This window comes from Xenia sp. Carnegie-2017, unplaced genomic scaffold (assembly GCF_021976095.1).
Source record: "Xenia sp. Carnegie-2017 unplaced genomic scaffold, XeniaSp_v1 HiC_scaffold_19, whole genome shotgun sequence".
Lineage (NCBI taxonomy): Eukaryota > Metazoa > Cnidaria > Anthozoa > Malacalcyonacea > Xeniidae > Xenia > Xenia sp. Carnegie-2017.
The window spans coordinates 3,893,359-3,911,946 of record NW_025813481.1 but is presented as its reverse complement, the minus strand read 5'-3'; the positions used below and the strand labels follow the sequence as shown (position 1 = coordinate 3,911,946).

General features: G+C 35.0%; 4 protein-coding genes, 1 long non-coding RNA gene and 1 pseudogene across 7 annotated transcripts; 1 reads left to right on the top strand and 5 right to left on the bottom strand.

The window, feature by feature from the left end:
- Positions 1–52: 52 nt before the first annotated feature.
- On the bottom strand, positions 53–15,332 carry LOC124438577 (gametocyte-specific factor 1-like). 2 transcript variants are annotated; one of them, XM_046988754.1, is made up of 6 exons: positions 15,121–15,324; positions 14,716–14,814; positions 14,611–14,635; positions 13,321–13,416; positions 11,052–11,187; positions 53–341 (listed from the first exon to the last, which is right to left on the bottom strand). In XM_046988754.1, exons 1-5 carry the CDS (start codon positions 15,244–15,246, stop codon positions 11,087–11,089), a joined length of 447 nt encoding a protein of 148 aa, XP_046844710.1. In that variant the 5' UTR covers positions 15,247–15,324; the 3' UTR covers positions 53–341; positions 11,052–11,086. The 2 variants fall into 2 exon arrangements, with proteins under 2 accessions (XP_046844710.1, XP_046844709.1); XM_046988753.1 differs by lacking the exon at positions 53–341 and having other exon boundaries at positions 10,736–11,187; positions 15,121–15,332.
- On the bottom strand, positions 2,321–3,944 carry LOC124438574 (UPF0764 protein C16orf89 homolog). Its single transcript, XM_046988750.1, has one exon. It carries the CDS (start codon positions 3,700–3,702, stop codon positions 2,368–2,370), a length of 1,335 nt encoding a protein of 444 aa, XP_046844706.1. The 5' UTR covers positions 3,703–3,944; the 3' UTR covers positions 2,321–2,367.
- On the bottom strand, positions 4,101–5,827 carry LOC124438578 (annotated as a pseudogene).
- On the bottom strand, positions 7,369–9,442 carry LOC124438576 (UPF0764 protein C16orf89 homolog). Its single transcript, XM_046988752.1, has one exon. The coding sequence runs from the start codon at positions 8,674–8,676 to the stop codon at positions 7,738–7,740; it is 939 nt and encodes a 312-aa protein (XP_046844708.1). The 5' UTR covers positions 8,677–9,442; the 3' UTR covers positions 7,369–7,737.
- Positions 15,333–15,816: 484 nt separating the features above from the next.
- Positions 15,817–17,011, bottom strand: LOC124439627 (organic cation transporter protein-like). 2 transcript variants are annotated; one of them, XM_046989915.1, is made up of 4 exons: positions 16,859–17,004; positions 16,683–16,793; positions 16,206–16,278; positions 15,817–16,099 (listed from the first exon to the last, which is right to left on the bottom strand). In XM_046989915.1, exons 2-4 carry the CDS (start codon positions 16,721–16,723, stop codon positions 15,911–15,913), a joined length of 303 nt encoding a protein of 100 aa, XP_046845871.1. In that variant the 5' UTR covers positions 16,724–16,793; positions 16,859–17,004; the 3' UTR covers positions 15,817–15,910. The 2 variants fall into 2 exon arrangements, with proteins under 2 accessions (XP_046845871.1, XP_046845870.1); XM_046989914.1 differs by having other exon boundaries at positions 16,683–17,011.
- A 392-nt stretch (positions 17,012–17,403) lies between these two features.
- On the top strand, positions 17,404–18,103 carry LOC124439629. The gene is made up of 2 exons (XR_006946393.1): positions 17,404–17,562; positions 17,865–18,103. It is a non-coding gene; the product is annotated as an uncharacterized LOC124439629 (long non-coding RNA).
- The last annotated feature ends 485 nt before the right edge of the window (positions 18,104–18,588 follow it).

Sequence of the window (18,588 nt, the reverse complement as noted above, 5' to 3'; positions counted from 1 at the left end):
GCTAAAGTTTGATGTAGAAACAGAGTCGACGGATCGTAGTAAACAAAAAGAGTTTTACATGACAATAATACAAATGATTTTTGCTGAAAAGGTACTTACAATCTAATTATTACATATGGTAATGAGTGTATAAAATTCCTACACCGAGCGTGACCAAAGGACATTGTTTGTTAGTTATTCACGACTTAAAGTTTCGTGCAAGCCCTTTAAATCATTGAAAGTCTCTCGCTACTTTGAAATATTGGTGAATCGAAACTTCAAATCAAGGCAACGTCGTCACATGATGTTCGTCAAGAAAACTTTACAACATTTGTAAGTTTGTAGGTTCACAACGCTACAGACTACAAAAAACACATTATTAGCTATCTAACAGCATGGTCTCTGATGGGTTTGAATAGTAATTATGTAGTAAAATGTGAAGGTTTAAGAGAAATATGTAACTTCAAATTAATGTTAATAATATAACAGTATAAAAGTTGTAACTATGTACTTGGCATTTGAAACTTGCATGTGTTTAAATGAAAAATATTTCTAGAACCTTTGCTTGATTTTCGACATGTTTCAACCTGACACGTCACTAAATATTTTCTAAAACAAAGACTGTTTGTCTATTAATAATTATGTAGAAACAGTACTGCAATTGTCAATTACTGAATATATTTCAGCAACAAACCTTCTATACTAGAAAATATTTTAGTGTGCAGATTTGGATATAAATTGTAAACTGTTAATTGGAAAAAGTATACTTTTAAAAAATGAAATTGTGCAATATTGACATGTCAATATAAATCCAAAAGTGCTAAAATTAAGCTAAAATGTTGCACTGCTGGTTCGTATACAACTAAAAGAAACTTTGTTTCTTTCAGAAGACTTATTAAAACAAAGACACATTTTTATTGTCGATTTCAGTTAACTTTTCAAATGGCGGTTGCCAAGTTACTTTCTAATGTTGCCAGGTACATTTCCAAATATGGAATATTCGATATGAACTTGTCAACTTGAGTTGACAAGTTGTGTACTTGAGTACTGAAATTGTGTACTTGAGTACTGAAGTTGTGAAGTAAAGTTGCGAAGTACTAACAAACGCGAAAGATCTTTGTACCCTGTAGACATTTGGCAATGAATCCGTTAAGTAAGCAAGGAAAAGCTTTAGCAATTCTAATCCGTTTGACGGCCCTCTAAGAGTGTTATAATGCGATACGCCGTTTACATTATGTAATAAATTTACAGTAAATGTTGCACTAGAAGAGTATCGTTGCATTTTTAATGCAGGAGCACCCTGCATACTGTGCCCTCGACGTCTGTTGCCACTCGTAACAACTACAGACGACTCATAAAAGAAATGCATTCGGTTGCAATCAATCAATGAAATATTTGCTACGTAAGCTTCTAACTTCTCCATAACGTCTGGCCGTTCTGTCTCTCGAATAATTTGACTTATTATCTTGTAAGTGTAACCAAGATCTTTATTCAAAATTCTACTAATGGATGACCTGCTAGGTATGTTTGCTGGAAGGCAAACTTTGTTATTTTCTAGGTGTTGTTGAATCTCTTTTGCGTAAATAGATGGTTTATTAATTTTTAGATATTCAGTGTATGCAATAACGTCATCTGTACGCGTGGTTCGAACATCACGTTCGCTCTGGCGAGGTGCAATAGAACCAGTGTCTACCCATAGATCTACTATATTCGATATAGTCTTATACGGTAGGTTTAGTTGTTTCGAAATGTTTGCCAAACGCTCGTTATTTAACCACCTTTCAAGTATTTCATTTCTTACTTCTATTGGTAAAGCTTTTCCATGCTTACTGAACAGATTCATTGCCAAATGTCTACAGGGTACAAAGACCTTTCGCGTTTGCCAGTACTTCGCAACTTTAGTTCACAACTTCAGTACTCAAGTACCAACTTCAGTACTCAAGTACACAACTTGTCAACTCAAGTTGACAAGTTCATATCGAATATTCCATATTTGGAAATGTAATTGGCAACATTAGAAAGTAACTTGGCAACCGCCATTTGAAAAGTTAACTGAAATCGACAATAAATTTAAATTTATCAAACATGCAACAAAAACAACAAAAGACGCCTTGAATGTGGCAGTTCAATAATGTCAGAGATGAAATGTATTCAGCATTTTGACAGTTTAGAAAGGTCTCGTTAAGGCTGTGCTAAACAGAAAAAAAATGAAGAATTCACTATCGGCCATGCCAATATGACTTACCATTGAAATATTAAAATTTCATATGAACTTCCAAGAAGAACATGTGTGTAAAACGTAATGTAAGTTTAGAAATTAAATTTAGATTCAAGACCATTGTGCTTGAGAGCCAGTATATAATATTATAAATGTAATATAAACTTAATTTAGCTATTTTCCTCAGTATAAATATTTTGTAAAATCCATTTTGTATACAATCCCAGTAATCCAGCAGCAACTCCTGACTCATGAGAAGAACAACCATGATCAACAGTTACATCCATCAACAGTTTGCGCATGCTTCGGAAAGATCGACTCTCTCTCCTGTTCATGGATATATCATGACGTATTCCTAATAAGCCCATGTAGCTTTCGTTACCACTGACTGTGTTTGATTCATCCTTATAATCAGAGGTATCTCTTGATCCATCTCTTTCCTTCAGTGTATCAGAATGTTCATCATTGCTAGGAGTACCGTCTTTGTTCTTTCTATCGTCAGAAGAGCCCATCAACTTTAAATAATCAAGATGATTTCCTTCACCAACTTTGTGGTCATGATTTAAATCTGCATCGGTTTCCTGACTATTATGAACATCATTGTTCGACTTTCCAAAACATCCATATTTCCTTTGCCAACTTAAGACATTGTAAAGTCTTTTAAATGTCATGAACTCTGCAAACCCGTGCATTCCACATACCACACCTTGCTCAATGTAAAGATCACGTGAGCCCACAGGAATCTCCAACCGTTCCAGTCTTAACAACTCACTCATTACGCGAGCACAACGATTCTGTATGAGCCCGTGGACGTCATAACCAGATAGTTGTTTGAGTATCGGAGAATACTTTGTCTCACATCGAAACATTATGGCTAAAGTGAGAAATAGTACTTGATGAGTGGGACCATATCCGAAGGAATTTTGATTGGTTATAGTCTTAAAACAGTCCCGAGTGACTGTACATTTTGTACGATTTATGTTGGTTCCCATGACTTCAGACATGCATCTGTCTGATGTACCTTCGCTAAAATCATCTCTGTGCTTAAAAGCCGATGTATTCGTCACATTGCTAGTAGGTATTTTATTAAATTGAAAATCTCGGTAAAATTTCCATGGTTTATCAACGACGAACTTGAACGTCGCGTAATACTTGGGAGATCGATGTTTGATAAATATCTGAGCAAGATTACTGATTGACGACGCTTTCTGGTGAATTTTTCTTATTCTGTTGGAAATACGGCGCATTTTCCCATCTGCCATGGTGGAATTTAGATATTTTTTCAAACATAATGCCCACGCTCCTTCGGCAACTCGCAATCCGTATATAGCATCAAGATTTACTTTATCAACATCCTCTTCAAAGAAAGAGACTAATCGTTCAGAAGCTTCTAAAGTCCTTTCTAACGCTTTCATGAAATTCATTTCAACGCGTTCACTTATACATCTTTGATGGTAAAATGTTAGCATAAACGTGAAGTATAAAACACGAATAAAATAAAACATCGCTAAAGTTTGATGTAGAAACCGAGTCGACGTAAGGAAGTAACATGTTTTAAATGACAATAATATAGATGATTTTTGCTGAAAAGGAACTTACAATCCAGTTATTACATATGGTAATGAGTGTATAAAATTCCTAAAATGATTTGAGCGTGACCAAAGGACATTGTTTGTTAGTTATTCACGACTTAGCGCGACAAAAATTTAGCGCGACAAAAACAAACACATTATTTGCTATCTAACTGTAGAGTCTTTGATGGGTTTGAATAATAATTATGTAGTAATATGTGCAGGTTTAAAAGAAATGTGTAACTGCAAGTTAATGTCAATATATTATAACAGTATGCGATAACAATTTCTCCAACGATACACTAGGTGTTTGAAAGTTGTGTTTACATAAATAATGTTTCGAGAGCTTTTATTTGATTTTCAACCTGACCACGCTTTTACGTATTTTCTTAACTACGTATAATAAATATTTGTATGTTTAAGACTTAATCAAACAAAAATACATAGTAGAATTTAAGTTGATAAAATATGCAACAAAACCAAACAAAAATTCGCCTTGAATGTGGCAATGTAAGAGTGTTAATGATAAAATGTATTCAGCATTATAATTTACCATTAAAACATTCAAAATAATATGAACCTTCAGATAGAATCTTATAGAAGAAAACTATATTCCATGTATTTACTAAATTAAATTTAGTTCCAAGAGCATTGTGCCCGAAAGTCAATAAAATATCATAAATCGTAACTATAAGTTTAATTCAACTATTCTCTGTAGTATACATATTTTGTAAAATCCATTTTGTATACAATCCCAGTAATCCAGCAGCAACTCCTGACTCGTGAGAAGAACAACCATGATCAACTGTTACATCCATCAACAGTTTGCGCATGCTTCGGAAAGATCGACTCTCTCTTCTGTTCATGGATATGTCATGACGTATTCCTAATAAGCCCATGTAGCTTTCGTTACACCGAAAAGTGCTTGATTCATCCTTATAATCAGAGGTACCTCTTGATCCATCTTTTTCCTTCAGTGTATCAGAATGTTCATCATTGCTAGGAGTACCGTCTTTGTGCTTTCTATCGTCAGAAGAGCCCATCAACTTTAAATAATCAAGATGATTTCCTTCACCAACATTGTGGTCATGATTTAAATTTACATCGGTTTCCTGACTATTACGAACATCATTGTTCGACTTTCCAAAACATCCATATTTCCTTTGCCAACTTAAGACATTGTAAAGTCTTTTAAATGTCATGAACTCCGCAAACCCGTGCATCCCACATACCGCTCCTTGCTCAATGTAAAGATCTTGCCAATACACAGGAATCCCCAACTGTTCCAGTAATAACATTTCACTCATTACGCGAGCACAACGATTCTTTATGAGGCCTTCCAAGTCATAACCAGATAATTGTTTTAGTGATGGAGAAAACTTCATCTCACATCCAAAGATTATGACCAAAGTCAACAACAGTATCTGATGAGTGGGTCCATATTGGACAAAATTTCGATTAGTTATTGCTTCAAGACATTCTTCAGTGACTGTACATTTGGTGTGGTTGGTGTTTGTTCCAATGACTTCTGACATGCACCTCTTTGATAGATTTTCCGTCCGATCGTTTCCGTGGTAAAATATCGTTACATTCATCACATTCCAAGCTGGAAGCTTATTAAATTGAAAATCTCGGTAAAATTTCCATGGTTTATCAACGACAGGCTTGAACATGGCATAATACTCGGAGATTGATGTTTGATAAATACCTGAGCACGATCATTGATTGACGAAGCTTTCTGGTGAATTTTTTATTCTGTTGGCAACTGAGAACATTTTCCTATCTGCCATTGTATACTTTAGATAGTTTTTCAAACATAATGCCCACGCTCCTTCGGCAACTCGCAATCCCAATATAGCATCAAGATTTATTTTATCAACCTCCTCTTCGTAGAAAGATAATAATCGTTCAGATGCTTCTAAAGTCCTTTCTAAGGCTTTCATGGAATTCATTTTAACGCGTCCACTTAAACAGACTTGACAGTAATATGTTACAATGAACGTGAAATAAAAACCCCGGACAAAGATGAACATCTCTAATGTTTAATGTACAAACAGTATCAACGTTATACACAAAACAAAAAGAACTTTACATGACAATGACTGAATAGAAATTCTAAAATTAAAATTAAATATGATTACGATCTTACGAACGTAATTATCGACTTGTCAATGTACTTCACCAATTTAACAATTTAAATTTTCCGTTCGTCTTAAAAATCTCTAAACGTTTTCTCGCCACTTTCAAATAATTTAGCCGAAATTTCAAAACCAAGCAATTTAAATTTGCCCATTTGATGATGTTCTGAAACTTTTGCGGCGGCAGGTGTAAACACGTATCCAAGCAACGCTACGGCTTAAACGCAAAATAGAGACATTTTCTAAAATCAAATAGACGTTCTCTGCCTAATAATTGCATAATAAGAAGCTTCCAGCTACTTCAATGATGGGCTCAATGATAATAGAGTGTGCAGGTTTAAAAGGAATAAACAGCAAGTGATTAATATAACAGTTAGTGGTAAAGTACTTTTTGCTAACAATACATTAAGCTTACCTTTTAAAACTTGTGTTTCGATAAATAATCGCAAGAGAACGTTTATTTGATTTCATTTATGTTTCATTGCGAGCACAGAAGGTAATACACATCTGTATAGAAAAGTCATTATCTGGACATATTGACGTCAGAAAGTGCTGAACAGACATTATATAGGAAAAGATTTTCCAGATTCAAATGGCAATTTATTCAAACATTATTTATGGCTACAACTTACAGCCATGAACAATGTTTGAATAAATACAACTAAGAACATATTGACATCAGAAAGTGCTGAACAGACATTATACAGGAAAAAATTTTCCAGATTCAAATGGAAATTTATTCAAACATTATTCATGGCTCCAGCTTACAGCCATGAACAATGTTTGAATAAATACAACTAAGAGCTTTTTCAATATTCTACTTCACAGGCTTTAGAATATAATTTCGTAAAAGCACTATTGCCAATACACATTTAATATAAACGATAAATTTTTGAAAATAGACATGTTTCGAATATAAAAATTGACGGAAAATGAAGCGTTTCAACCGAACAGATACGTAGAAAGTGTGTTTGCCTTTCGTTTATATTACAATAAAACTGATCGATGTTCACATTGCTATCTGAACTCTTCTTCGTGATCATTTCGTGCTGGTAATGACGTGCAAAACCTTCATATTGATCGCAAAAGACATAATAGGTGACATGCGGTCACCATTTAGGCTTCTTGTTTGAACTGTATAACATTTGTTTTATAAAGATAGATGAATACTGAGCCCGATCTTTGCACGGGCAATGGCTACTGACTAATTCATAAAGGCTGATTTCCATTCAGGGCAAATTGTCGCGCGATCGACTTTTTCCGATCACTTTCTTTTCAATTGCAAGCTCTCGATCGGAACAGTTTCACACTGCTGCATACAATTCAAAAGAAAGTGATCGCGAAAAGTCGATCGCGCGACAATTTGCACTGAATGGAAATCAGCCTTAAAACCGCACTATGTCTTCTACCTAACCCCCCTCTCCTCCCCTCCTTCCACAGAATTGACCGAATGAAAAGATTGTTCAGAAATGAAACAAGCAATAATTGATTCAACAAAAATAACAAAACAAAAGTACATGAAAGTTTTATCTGCAGTTATAAAATTAAAACCCAAAAATCAATTATCTTTCACAAGAATGGTTTTCTCCGGCATCAACAAGGGGTCGGTATCGGTGATTTTTTGAAATGTAATATTTATACAACGTCAAAATGACTGCTAATGTTAGAAATGACGTCACAAACGATATGATCATCGACTTCATGTAAATCTCTTTATTGTTATAGCCGAATTTTTTCCCGCCAATTACGTTTCCGGACAGAGAAATGTTGTACCATTGGTGGTTTGTGTTGCTATTCGTTAACGTGACGTCATATTTGTTTGACGTAATCTTTATGCCATTAACAGCCCATCCGATTGACTAATCTCAAAAACATACATCTTCTCCACGAGCCATTTTGTATACAATCCCAATAATCCAGCAGCAACTCCTGACTCGTGCGCGGAACAACGGTAATCGACAATTACATCCACCAACAGTTTGCGCATGCTTCGGTAAGATTGACCATCTCTCCCTAACTCATCTACTTCCTCCTCATTATATAATGCTGTACCAGGATCTTGAATATTGACGTCATCATTTCGGTTTGACAGCTTCCCAAAACACCCGACTTTTCTCTGCCAACTTAAGACATTGTAAAGTCTTTTAAATGTCAAAAACTCTGCAAATCCGTGCATCCCACATACCATGACTTGCTCAATGTAAAGATCACGTGAACCCACAGGAATCCCCAACCGTTCCAGTCTTAACATCTCACTCATAACGCGGCCACAACGATTCTGTATGAGCCCGTGGACATCATAACCAGATAGTTGTTTGAGTACTGGAGAATACTTCGTCTCACATCGAAATATTATGGCTAAAGTCAGAAATAGTACTTGATGAGTAGGACCATAATCGATAAAATTTTTATTGGTCATCATCTTCATACAGTCTTTGGTGACTGTGCATTTGGTGTTGTTGAGGTTAGTCCCTATGACTTCTGACATGCATTTGTCCGACTTTTCTTCATCGCTCCATTCGTTTTTGTCGTCATATGCCTTCATTACATTCCATGCTGGAAGTTTATTAAATTGAAAATCTCTGTAAAATTTCCATGGTTTATCAACGATAGCCCTGAACATGGCATAATACTTAGGAGATTGATGTTTAATGAATACCTGAGCACGATCATTGATTGACGAAGCTTTTTGGTGAATTTTTCTTATTCTGTAGGCAACGCGGCGCATTTCCCCACCTGCCATGGTGGAATTTAGATATTTTTCAAACATAATGCCCACGCTCCTTCGGCAACTCGCAATCCGTATATAGCATCAAGATTTACTTTATCAACATCCTCTTCAAAGAAAGATACTAATCGTTCAGAGGCTTTTAACGTTTTTTCTAACGCTTTTAAGGAATTAATATCAACACGCAGACTTTGGGCCTTTTGAGAGTTAACAGCCAGTATTGACAATGAACATAAAACACGGATGAAAAAATACATCATTGCAGTTGAACGCAGAAACAGAGACGATGGAATATAAGAAAGAGATTCCAATAGATAAACAATAATGAACAAGTCATACGTATTTTATTTTGCGTTATCAAGATGTTGAAAGGGAAGTCCGTTTTCTCTACATTAGTGTACAATTACTGCCAAGTATGCAGTGTTCATTTCATCCAATAAAGAATAAAGTTAAACACATCAATTCTGCCCGCAAGACTGTCACAACATTTCTAACACTTCGAGCAATTGACGAAGACTTTAAATAATACTACAAAATAATCGTGTCGATTGTTAAATTCCTTTACAACACACAAACCAAAAAAAAATAAAAGTGCCAACGTTGCACATTTATAAACATTGTCTCCAGGATTCTTGATTCCAGACGGGCAAGATAAGTCTCAAACAGACAAAACCAGACGACAATGTAGTGAAGAGCATCAATATAGACGTTCAGATAAGCTCTCAAGGGAACTGTAAATGCAGGTTGACTTTTGACCCCAAACATTCCAAATTAAGTTAAAATAGAAATCTTAATCTGAAGACTTCATTTCAACCATAGAGTTGATCTGTAATTTGTCTATTTACCATCTACACAATTTATAAGCCATACAACTCTTGCAAATATTGAATATTTAACGTGGCTTTTGATACCTCTACTATAAACAAAGTTATACGTCTCCGAAGATCTGGTATTTCCCTTAAGGCGCGATGAATAAAAATAAAATCGAATTTCAACAATACGTCGTATACAGGATTTATATAAAAACCTTTTCCAAATTGAAAAATTGAATCATTGTGCATACTTTGTGGTAAGAAGTTGTGTTAAATTCCCGGGAGCAGAAAAGCATGAGCGTTTATAATAAAGTTATCTACTACATGCACGTAGCTGACAAAATTTTGCGCAAACCGTCGCATAGTTTTCGACTCTGAAGTCTAAAGGTGATGACAACCGCTAGGAATGTCAAAACAACGCCAGTACACACAAACACCAACAGTCTCCTGTGTTCAAACCATTCACTTAAAAACAACTTTATTTGCTTAAATAATTTCAGCCGACTACACTTGCATTTAACTTCAGTTTTCATTTATATTCGAGATATGAAGATGGTCAACTTCTTCCAGGCTTATCATCTCACTCAACATGCTTAAGTCAGAAAAAATACATGATAAGTGGGTTTTGAAAATTTGGATCAGCCATCGCCAGACAGTCACCAGTGGATCTTCATTTGATATGGTTATTGTATGTTCCCATGACTGGAGATAAGCATCTCTCCGCCTAATCTCCGCCCCATTTGTTTTCGAGGTGTAATTTGAACAAAATTACCACATCCCTTGTGGAAGTTTATTGAGTTCGAAATTTCAGTAAATTTTCCATGGTTTATCCACGATAGGTTAGAGCGTGTTAGTATACTTGGGAGATTGATAGCGATTATTGAAGAAAAGCTTTGTAGTAAATTTTTCTAATTTTTTTGGCAACATTTTCCAAAAACCAAATGAGAAGGCTCTCTTGCATAAAGATTTCTTTCGTGAACATCCTCGCCATAAAACGGCACAAGTCCTTCATAGGCTTTTAAAAGTTTTTTCCGACATGAAAAATTCAAGTGAATTTCAACGAGCTGTCGGTGGCCTTTTTTATAGTTAACACCTCGGATTGACGTTAAACATAAAATTCGCATGAAAAAAACACACTGCCGTTTAACGCAGAAACAGAGACGCCGCTAGCATAATAGTAATCTGAGTTCAAATTCGAAACAATTATGAGCAGTTACCGGTCTAGTAAGCTGTATGCGCGCGTTGCATTTCTGTATTATTACATCACATGTACACGAAAAACTACTTTTAAAACTTACACCAGCTTAAAAGGCTGATATTAAAATGTATTCGCTTTATTTCCTTATGTACACGAGTATTTCAATAGCGAACGACTGACAAGTTCTCTATTGTATTATACCAAATTTTCTGGGTTTTTCGTTTGCCAAGTTCAAAGGTGAACATTCCATGTTGAACCAACGGGAATTGTTATCGTTAAGAGTTATTATAAGAAAACCGGTATTGTTATCTTATAATTGTCTCATAATGAGCTATTTGAGCTTGGCAACAAATTTGTAAATAATACAGTGTTTTTTTAAAATCTCTTTCTAAGAACTTTAATCTTACTTGATCGAGAACAAAGTCTACACATTCCCACAACTTCATCTATGCATTGTACGACCAAACCTTGAGACATTTTTAGTTGTACTAACAAGATCCAGTTGTTTGGCAGGAAACATTTCCTGCTGACTTGCGGCTATTTCTAAAACACAAAGAAGAACGCATCACAGTGGAGGCAGAAGATCAATAATCGAGGGAAAAGGGGTGCATTCATATATGTATGAATATTTCAATGAGGGAAAAGGGGTGCATTCATATACGTATGAATATTTCAATGAGGGAAAAGGGTGCATTCATATACGTATAAATATTTCAATGAGGGAAAAGGGTGCATTCATATACGTATGAATATTTCAATGAGGGAAAAGGGGTGCATTCATATACGTATAAATATTTCAATGAGGGAAAACGGGTGCATTCATATACGTATAAATATTTCAATGAGGGAAAAGGGTGCATTCATATACGTATGAATATTTCAATGAGGAAAAGGGTGCATTCATATACGTATAAATATTTCAATGGGGAAAAGGGTGCATTCATATACGTATGAATATTTCAATGAGGGAAAACGTGCATTCATATACGTATGAATATTTCAATGAGGGAAAAGGGTGCATTCATATACGTATGAATATTTCAATGAGGGAAAAGGTGCATTCATATACGTATGAATATTTCAATGGGGAAAAGGGTGCATTCATATACGTATAATATTTCAATGAGGGAAAAGGGTGCATTCATATACGTATGAATATTTCAATGAGTGAAAAGGTGCATTCATATACGTATGAATATTTCAATGATGGAAAAGGGTGCATTCATATACGTATGAATATTTCAATGGGGAAAAGGGTGCATTCATATACGTATGAATATTTCAATGAGGGAAAAGGAGTGCATTCATATACGTATGAATATTTCAATGAGGAAAAGGGGTGCATTCATATACGTATGAATATTTCAATGAGGAAAAGGGTGCATTCATATACGTATGAATATTTCAATGAGGGAAAACGGTGCATTCATATACGTATAATATTTCAATGAGGAAAAGGGTGCATTCATATACGTATGAATATTTCAATGAGGGAAAAGGTGCATTCATATACGTATGAATATTTCAATGAGGAAAAGGGTGCATTCATATACGTATAAATATTTCAATGAGGGAAAAGGGTGCATTCATATACGTATGAATATTTCAATGAGGGAAAAGGGGTGCATTCATATACGTATAAATATTTCAATGAGGGAAAAGGGGTGCATTCATATACGTATGAATATTTCAATGAGGGAAAAGGGTGCATTCATATACGTATAAATATTTCAATGAGGGAAAGGGTGCATTCATATACGTATAAATATTTCAATGAGGAAAAGGGTGCATTCATATACGTATGAATATTTCAATGAGGGAAAAGGGTGCATTCATATACGTATGAATATTTCAATGAGGAAAAGGCATTCATATACGTATAAATATTTCAATGAGGAAAAGGGTGCATTCATATATGTATGAATATTTCAATGAGGGAAAAGGGCATTCATATACGTATGAATATTTCAATGAGGAAAAGGGTGCATTCATATACGTATAAATATTTCAATGAGGGAAAAGGTGCATTCATATGTATGAATATTTCAATGAGGGAAAGGGTGCATTCATATACGTATGAATATTTCAATGAGGAAAAGGGTGCATTCATATACGTATAAATATTTCAATGAGGGAAAAGGGTGCATTCATATGTATGAATATTTCAATGAGGAAAAGGGTGCATTCATATACGTATGAATATTTCAATGAGGGAAAAGGGGTGCATTCATATACGTATAAATATTTCAATGAGGGAAAAGGGGTGCATTCATATACGTATAAATATTTCAATGAGGGAAAAGGGGTGCATTCATATACGTATGAATATTTCAATGTATCAGTTTCTATTGAAATCAATTGTGATTACTGATTATAGAGTATGACTATCAAAACATCCTTTCCTCCAATTAACAAGCTTCTGCCATTCTTAAATTGTTATAAACAATGTTCCCAAAAACACCAAAATGGAAATGAACATTTCTGCACGCATTTATGCAAACATTTATTCTAGGGTTAATGTGCATATGGATGACTTCCAAAATAGCAAATGAAACAAGTCCTTCTCTTTAGAAACCATTATAGAACCGGTCAAAACATAGACTAACCAACATAATTTGCTTACCTAAAGTTTACAGTGATTCATATTCTTAATAATACATATTTTAAAATACAAACCAGCGTCCCAATCTTCATCATCACGATCCGACAATACTGAGGTCTTATAATCGGGCAATGAGGTGTTTCCCTTTAGTTTTCCATCAGCTTCAAAGTCTGTTGATGGCAATAACAATAGAAATAATATCAAAACACACAGAAATCTAGTGACACCTCCAGATTGTTAATGAGGAGGGGGCCGAAAAGATTTTTTTCTGGGGGGAAGAAACTTTACACAGCAAATCAATCATACTGTGTATGAACATACACTACAACCCTCAATTACTAAACTGGAAATACCGCTTCAGATATCTGCTCACTTTTCTATAATAATGCAATAAATGACCAGAAATAATAAATATATTTTCATTGAATTGATTTAAAGTCAAATTTCTTGGTTTATCACTGAACACTAACATACAGACAACTATATCATCCATTCCCACACTCAGCAAGTGTAGGAAAGAGAGGCGAGCCTCCCCCCTGGGTATTCTCAAAATGATCAACCAAATTTTCTAATGAAATTCTATCATGAAGAGTAAAACTGGAAAGTTTGAATACAGTTTGAAACATGGATTAAGTAGAAACTCACGAGGAAAAGATTGTTACATGTTTGTAAATGTAGATTGTCCAGGTTAGTAAAGTCCTGAGAAGAACTGTTTCTTTTGTTGTTGATGTTAACTGATGTTTCAACAACCTTAGCGGTAGTCATCTTCTCCTTGTTCCATTTGACTCTGAAGATGACTACTGCTAAGGTTGTCGAAACGTCAGTCAACAACAACAAAACCAGTCCTTCTCAAGACTATACCAACCTGGACGATCTACATTTACAAACATGTAACAATACTCCCAGGTTCAAACCATTTACTTGAAAAGATCAGGGTCCACACAAAGGAGATGTTAGCTTCATTGAGGTTATATTATTACAAATAAGCCATAAAGCCTGGTCCTAATTTGCGACATAATCATAAACACAAACATAGGTTTCCTCACTTGCAAAAAGCTGCAATAAGCATAAGCACAAGCAGAATTATGCAGAAGAAGAACAGAAAGTTTTGATAACCTTGTGCTTATGTTTAAACTTATGTTGCAAGTGAGGACCAGGCTTATGAGATCAAATTTGGGACTTCACAAAGTGTCTGTTTAATAAAAGATGTCCGCTTTAATGCATGGTCCCTTAATACAAGCTTGACCGAATAAAATTATCAACATGTCATCCTTAGAGAAAAATCACTGAAACTACACTATTCTGTGCTTTTGATTATTTTCTATACATGTCAAAGAGTAAGATTTCATAAAAAGTAAACTCACCAGTAGGATATGCCTCCACAAAATTCTAAAAAAGGAAGAAAAAAACAACAATTAACGCTAGAGTTCAATTTCTACAACAGCTCTGGACAAACATTGTTCACCAACCTTATCTGGACATTTACAGATGTGATTATATAAATCCAATCTCAACACCTTGTGCGATGCATTGAATGGGCAGCTAACAAAATCCTTGTCAGGATGATTCTGAAAATGAGAAATCAAGCAAATTTATAAAATTATAAAAATTATAAGCACTTACAAAACTGATTTTATGTCTGGCAACCAATAACCATTTTCAGCAAACAGTGACCTGGTAAGATATTGCCGAATGTAATAATTTGTGCGTTGAGAAGGAAAACGGGGGGGAGGAGTGATTTAATCAACTTGCAGTTTTTAGCTATACCTCATTTTTAAACATATTTAGCGTTAAGAAACCTTCATCGCATTACTAACACATTCCCCAGACAACGTACTTCTGTGTCAACATGAGCTTCTAATAAAATAATTTACCTTTCTGCACTTGACAAGATGCCTTTGAAATCTTTTGACGGCTATTCTGTGCGAAGGGTCATAAGGACAGACGACAAGCTTTTCCGGATCCCATCTCTCCCATTCGCTATTAGCAGTCCACGACATTGCTTTACGAATAGTTAATAAAACGAATTTAAAGTTAAAAACCGTATTTAGCCAACAAAATTTAACACACGTGTGGTATTCATTGCCAAATGTCACATCTAAGGTCTAACACCCCCCGTTTCATTGTATTTTACCCGCGAATGGGACTATTGGACATTTCTTGGTGAAAAGAATTGTGAAAAAGTTCAAAGATGACACAGCGCGGTAAAGTGAACGTTGGACACATACACACAGCGCAAATTTACACCACTTTAATTACGTGAAAAGGACCGCCAACAACTTGGTTTCGACCTGCCATTGCTTCATGTGCCTATAGAGGAAAAGTCTGCTGCACTTCAGGCTAAGTGTAGCAAAAACAACGGTGTTGTCATTTCTCCAATTCTAAGCTACGACGTCAAAAGAACGTCTTTCTTTCTGTGTCTGACTGTGTGGTCTTACATATGAAATCTCTGAAGTAATGCAAGTGTTTCCCAGATTGGCCATATCGACATAATTTTCCCCAAATAGTGCGAAAGACAAACAAAAGCTCTAATTTAGTTCAATTAATTTATGAAACAACATAGACTCTTCTCTGATCAATCATCGATTGTTTTATTATTAAAAAATCAACATCCCACCAACAAGTTTAAAGTTGTAACATTAAATCATTTGCGTTCATAGTTCTTTATGCTTCAATCTTGATGTCTCCTCGACGGACATTTTGGTCGGTACGTGCCTTGCTCAAAGACACTTCTTCAATCGTCTCGGGGATTTTCTTGTTTAATGTTTCAGGTAACATCATGAGCAAACCAGCAGAAATAAGTGTCGTCACTCCAAATATAACTAAAATCACAGAATCGTTGGTGTACATTCCCTAAAAATAAGATTGCGTAACGAAACGTACTCAGAACTAAAAAATAATCGCTTTGAAAATTCTTTTGTAAAAAAATAAAAATTTTGACAAAGTACAAAATATTTACCAGAAGAGTGATTTGCGGTGCTAAAATATTACCAATCCTAGCACCAAATACTCCTGCGCCAAGACCAATATTTCTACGATAAAGAGAAATAACGGTGTAAGATCATGGTGACATCAACATGACATCATCATGAAAACATACAACATCATCATCATGGTAATAGCATGGTGACATCAACATGACATCATTGTGACGTCACTACAACATCGTAACTTCATCATAACAGCCCGGTAACATTATTGCATCATCAATAGAACATCATTGTGACGTCAAGACACCATCATTGTGACGTCAAGACAACATCATTGTGACGTCAAGACAACATCATTGTGACGTCAATGCAACATCATTGCTAATAACATCACAATAACGATGCAAACAATTCATCATTATTGACTGAATGTTTTCTTTACAACAACTAGTTAACCTCGTGCCGTCTATTGGGTCAGTTGTACAAAAATTCATCAATTTTCATACCTGATGACGGTGGGAAACAACTCTGACGTGTAAATAAACATAATGGCAAAATCACCACCTAAACACGTTCTTCCAAACAACGACAAAATGTCTTCACTGCATCTAAAGATTCTGAAATACAAAAGATTGCTGAAGAATATTTTCACGAATGAATGAAGCAATTTGCCAATTTTTACCATCGTTCTTCGGTAAAACAGAGGCAGTAATGCAGGTTATTCCACCAATGATAAAATACAAGAACGCAGGCTTTTTACGACCGAACCTGTGGAGATAACGCTGCGCTATTAAAAATCAACTCGTGACGCTATTTTTGTTAGTTTCAAATGAAGTCTTTCGTCCCATAATAAACAAAAATAAAAGAAACAATACCGACCTAATCAAGCAAGGTTTGTATTTGATTAACGTAGTTATGGCTGGTAAAAATACTCGATTCGAAAAGTTAATCATTTTTTGCCTAAACGCTTAATTCTAATGTAAAACAAACCGACCATTGAAATACATTATCATGATTCAACTTTTTCTTAAGGAAGAAAGTACAATCCCTCACATGAAATGGGGAAATAGACAGACGAATTTTTTAAAAAAATGTTTGATCAACTTCAAAGAAAAATACTACGTCAAATCACAGGAAAGAGACAAAGTCTCCACTACTAAGCAAAGCGAAGGCAGCTTAAAGGAAGAATTGATTAAAAAAGAGTTTCAAACTGGCGTAAGGAATCACATCTTAAGATGACTATTTACCTGTTAATCGCAAAGATCGTCATGACGCCAATGATGACTTCAAAAATACCTCCAATGAAGAAATTAAGATATTTATTTCCAGCAAGTTTTGAACTGTTCAGAATCAAACCATAATATGACAATGACATGGAGATCCTAGGTAAAATTTGAGGATAATTTTTAAAGCCCGGACTTGGATAACTGAGTTCAGCCGTGTGATTGAAGTAATATCAAACAGATAATAGTATAAAGACAAAGATGTTTTTTGACAAATTACAATAAACATACCAAACAAACAGACTAATTCCCCAACGTTTTCTGAGTTCAGGTGATTTAAATATGTCCATGATTGTGTATATTCTTTTGCTGGGCTCTTCTTCAAGATCATTGATTTTTTTGCAGCTTGATTGCAGTACATTATCAAATGTTTTACTTGGAAACTCTAACTTGTTGAATTCACAGATTTTTTCCACCACACCGTTGGCTTCGTCAAAACGCCTTCGAACAAGAAGCCAACGAAACGACTCAGGCATAAACCTAAACAGTGTAAATGTAACGATTTGTTGAGCACTTTATAAAGTGAAAATTGATATTGGACATCAGCAAAAAGGCATTGGATCATAGAACAAAAGTTTTAAACCACGAGCAATAGATTTGGACATCGCTAGCGAAGCCAGCCAGCAAGTTTTGGTGAAACAATGGAAATTTTAGGTCATTATCATTATTCAATTCTTTAAGAAATCTATTGTTTATAGAGTGAGGAAAAACATAAAAATTTACATAGCATGAGTAAATAATTGGGCAGTCTTCGCCACTGTTGGAAAGTGCCGAATTTTCGATTTGGAGAATGAAAAAAAAGACTTCCAGGATGGAACATTAGGTTTTGAATCATATTGGAAGAGAAACTTTGGGATTTCATCCAAAACGTTCTTTCTCATAATTTAGCAAAAGTTTAAAAAGGACCAACCAAATGAGTGGTAAATGCACCAAGGTACACAGCGTTGTAAACAATTGAATGGCCTTCCAATCTTGTAAGATGTATGAAATCAAAGCTAGTATCATGACGCCAACACCCCAAGATATGGATGTCGTTGGAAGTATCAAGGATGAACGATATTTACTTGATAACAGCTCTACAATCATCGTGTACGCAGTCAGTTGTAATCCCTTAAAGAATGAAACTGAT